We start from the raw sequence: 3,494 nt of genomic DNA on the forward strand, positions 1-3,494 counted from the left end.
TGGCAAGGGTCGACAGTTTTCCAGAGTCGAACAAAGACTTGTGTTTTGATGAACTTTCACCGGCCAAATCGACATGGATGACCTGTTAATGTGAATTAAAGAAATGAGATTAAGCCGGTTCAGTCCAAAACAAGGCTCGTGTCGAAGAGTGGCCAAATTATTTCATTGATAGAATGACAGTTTATTGACACTATTTGGGGATTCAGGTCAACTGATGCAGGCAAAACGTCTTCAAGCCACGAACAACACTAGTGCAAAGCCGCTGATATAAATTTTTTTTTTGCTCAAAACGGTCATTGCTCGCAGTCCCTTCTGAGTAGAAAAACTCAGAACGGGACTGCGAGCAGTCTAATGAATTGGTTTTCATTTCCTTTTCTTCTTCTCTTTTTTTGTTCAAAGTAATTCTTGCGTGGTGATGCTTCAAATAACTAGCTTGGTTTCTACGTTTTTGGTAAAAACAACTGAAGTAAATCTTCATTTGCATGAAATTGAACGAGACGAAAACTTTAACGAAACGTGGATGCTATACATCTTGGCAGCGGTTTTCCCCGGGGCTGTTCATTCCAGTCTTTCAAGAAACTCCTGAACTAAACTCTTTGATCAAAGGCCAACGAAAAATTAATTAAATTAGTGTTCAAGAGACTTCCCCAGGAAATATTAGCAGCATTTTAATGCCGGGAGTTCTGACGTGCTAAATAACGAGGGCGACCCGTCAAATCTGAACATATACATGTACAATGGGTTTGGAAGTGTTGAGTGGTTGCAATGAATGAATGAGCGAGCCAGTGAGCGAGTGAGTGAGTGAGTGAGTGAGTGAGTGAGTGAGTGAGTGAGTGAGTGAATGAGCGAATGAACAAACGAACTAATTAATTACTAATTTTTCTGATACAAGCGAACGAATCCTACTTGTTCTCCGAAAATTCTCAATGTTCTTCCTGACGATAGCACGTACCCAATTCATAACCCTAATTCTAAATTCAAAGAAAACGAGAAATACCTTTCCTTCGAACTCAGGTCCGAGTTGTTTCGCATTTCCATTTTCCAGGAGCATTTGAAGCACCCTATAAGCCTTCAACGTCAGCCATTCGTCCAACTCTTTCGAGCCGGATTTGGAAACATAAAACCACACTTCTGTCTGTTCATTTTTCTTGCTTGGGTCATCGCAGTTCGTCTTCACATTCATGAAAATTATTCTGTCTGGCGACACCCCAGTACCATTTTTGTCGTACAAACTCCATCCTACTCTCTGCTTTAAGCTATGCTCCAGTTTTGAGCAGAATTCTTTCCACGTCATACCTAGCCTTGTCACAATGAAGAGGTTGGGGTTGAGCTCAATGGTGGGGTTTCCTGAAGAAGAGGGTTCCATTGTTAGCACGGTGCTTGTAGCAGTAGGTTTTGGTCGCCAACCACAAACGTAATGAGTGTAAAGTTTCACCGGGGAGGAGGTCGGTGTGAGAGAAATGATCTTTGGATTTCAAAACTATGTTCACAAAACACTAAGTGACCCACGTTTTAAGCCTTGATTTCAAAAAGACACCTCTTTATTTTAACTGTAATTTTCCTATTTAATGGTCCGCCATTACTAACATTATGTTCTTGAGAGAGCTGGATCGAGGAGAAAATGACGTCAAATGCTCACTAGTTTAAGAATGCAATACGTGTGTACGCCGCAGAATTAATATGCAGCACGGGGGTTTTGGGCTTTCAGACTTTTAAACTCACGCTTTGCATATATAATAAGCTGCGGTCACACGCTGAAATTTTAAGCTAGTGAGCCTCTGACGTCACTTTTCCCTGGATCCAACCGTCTGAGGTCCAATCGGTCAGTTTTGAACGTGAGTAATGGCGGACCTAGAAATCCAAAACATACACTCAAAGTAAACGCCCTTTGGATAAAAATCAAAGCTCAAAATTTTGCCAGTCAGGTGTTAAGCAAACACACTTTCAAAATCTGAAGGAAAAAAGGAGGTGGTTTTTTTGATCACAGGGGCACTTTAAAAGACTTTTACTTATCACCTTCTGCTCAAATATGTCAGAATCCTTTTCATAAAAATATGCTAGAAATGACTGTCGCTAAATATTTCATGAAAACAATTAAATATTCTTTGCACCCCGCCAACATCTCATTACGCGGGTGATTTCTTTTCGAAGAATAAATGAAAAAGAGAAGTCCAAGATTAAACGTATTTGCACTAGTTCCCATGCAAAAATAATGCTTCAAATCTTGTCACTATAGGAGTTATCTGGCGCAATTTGACTCTTTGATCAAGTGGCACTTTAACGAACTGCCCAAAGTGAGGGACTGGTCTTGCTTCTTACAATTGCACGGCCAGTCTGGTTAGCGCATTTGAACATATTCACAACAAAAAGATAAAATTCGTAAAAATTCGTAGCTCTTACCTTGACCGCTGTCTAAGAAAGACAACACCCCACTGAGAAGGATCATTTCCAAAGCGGTTAGACTCACATAACTCTGTTGTCTCGAAAAACGAGTCATGGCTTCTCAACAAAACAAAGCAATGTGTACTAAAAATACAGCAACAAAAAAAAGACAGCCTTTTTAGAAAGGAATAACTGGTCATTACACCGTGACGGAGGGTGTTGCGAATGAACCTATTTTAATCTCAAAATCCGGTTAAAACCTTTCATTCTCATGAAAAATAACTTAATTAATAATGAAGCAATATTTCAATTACAATTTAGAAAATCAAGTTTACTTGAAACCTATGTGATGTTCGAAAGAACTTTCAACTTACCCTGCCACGCCTTTCCAAAGTTCCGCAATGTGCCTTCGATAAGAGTTTCTTCTTTCGTAGGAGCTTACAACGAAACTGAGATACTTACTAACAACTTTTTTTTTACTTTAAGTTACAGTTTACTTTGCTTGAATGAGGTCAATTGATTGCTTAATTAATGAATAAAGAAACCTTTAAGGACAGAGGAAAAGACTTGTTTGTATTTTTACTAACAATGAAAAGCAGATCTATTGTGCTGTAACAATCGATCAGGGTGAAAAAAGTTTGTAAATCAGACCCCATATGTTTCTTTCTAAATTATCAAGAATAAATTGACAACTAATGGCAAATTGCTTTTTGACAGCGGGGGGCAATGTAAATCTTAATACACAAACAACTTTAAAAGCATTAAACTTCTGACCTTTGTATTGCGTCATAGATCGCAAAATCGTGAAAAAGGTCAGCAAGAATGTTTTGAGCTGTTTGCTTTGCTGCTTAGCAAAGCTGCGATGAAAATAATCTACGATTTGCTACAAAAAAAGGGTTACGAACTTTCAGTAAACAATAGTTCACAAGTATTCCTAGCTAAAAGCGCGATTTCAATTAAATGTCGAAATCAATAGCGAAATTATTCTTTACGCTTGATGATTGGATAATCACTGAGCATAGGGCTACGGTGCCTTCTCAGCCAATCAGAGCTAAAGAGCGAAGAAATTGTAACTTCATAAATATTTTTGTTTTTCGGCCATTTCAACTTCA

The 3,494-nt window shown here is 38.6% G+C and overlaps 1 protein-coding gene across 1 annotated transcript in view; it reads right to left on the bottom strand.

Annotated features, from left to right (window-relative positions):
- LOC138032782 (uncharacterized) overlaps positions 1 to 2,868 on the bottom strand; it is an 11,079-nt gene extending 8,211 nt beyond the window's left edge. Inside the window, exons 1-4 of the mRNA XM_068880512.1 lie at positions 2,757 to 2,868; positions 2,401 to 2,526; positions 998 to 1,347; positions 1 to 82 (exon numbers count right to left, since the gene is read on the bottom strand). The exon at positions 1 to 82 is cut by the window's left edge and continues 62 nt beyond it. Of these exons, the coding sequence (XP_068736613.1) occupies positions 1 to 82; positions 998 to 1,347; positions 2,401 to 2,497 (529 nt within the window). The 5' untranslated portion in view covers positions 2,498 to 2,526; positions 2,757 to 2,868. The remainder of the gene's footprint in view (positions 83 to 997; positions 1,348 to 2,400; positions 2,527 to 2,756) is intronic.
- Positions 2,869 to 3,494: the final 626 nt, after the last annotated feature.

Source organism: Montipora capricornis, chromosome 2 (genome assembly GCF_036669925.1).
Source record: "Montipora capricornis isolate CH-2021 chromosome 2, ASM3666992v2, whole genome shotgun sequence".
Taxonomy (NCBI): domain Eukaryota; kingdom Metazoa; phylum Cnidaria; class Anthozoa; order Scleractinia; family Acroporidae; genus Montipora; species Montipora capricornis.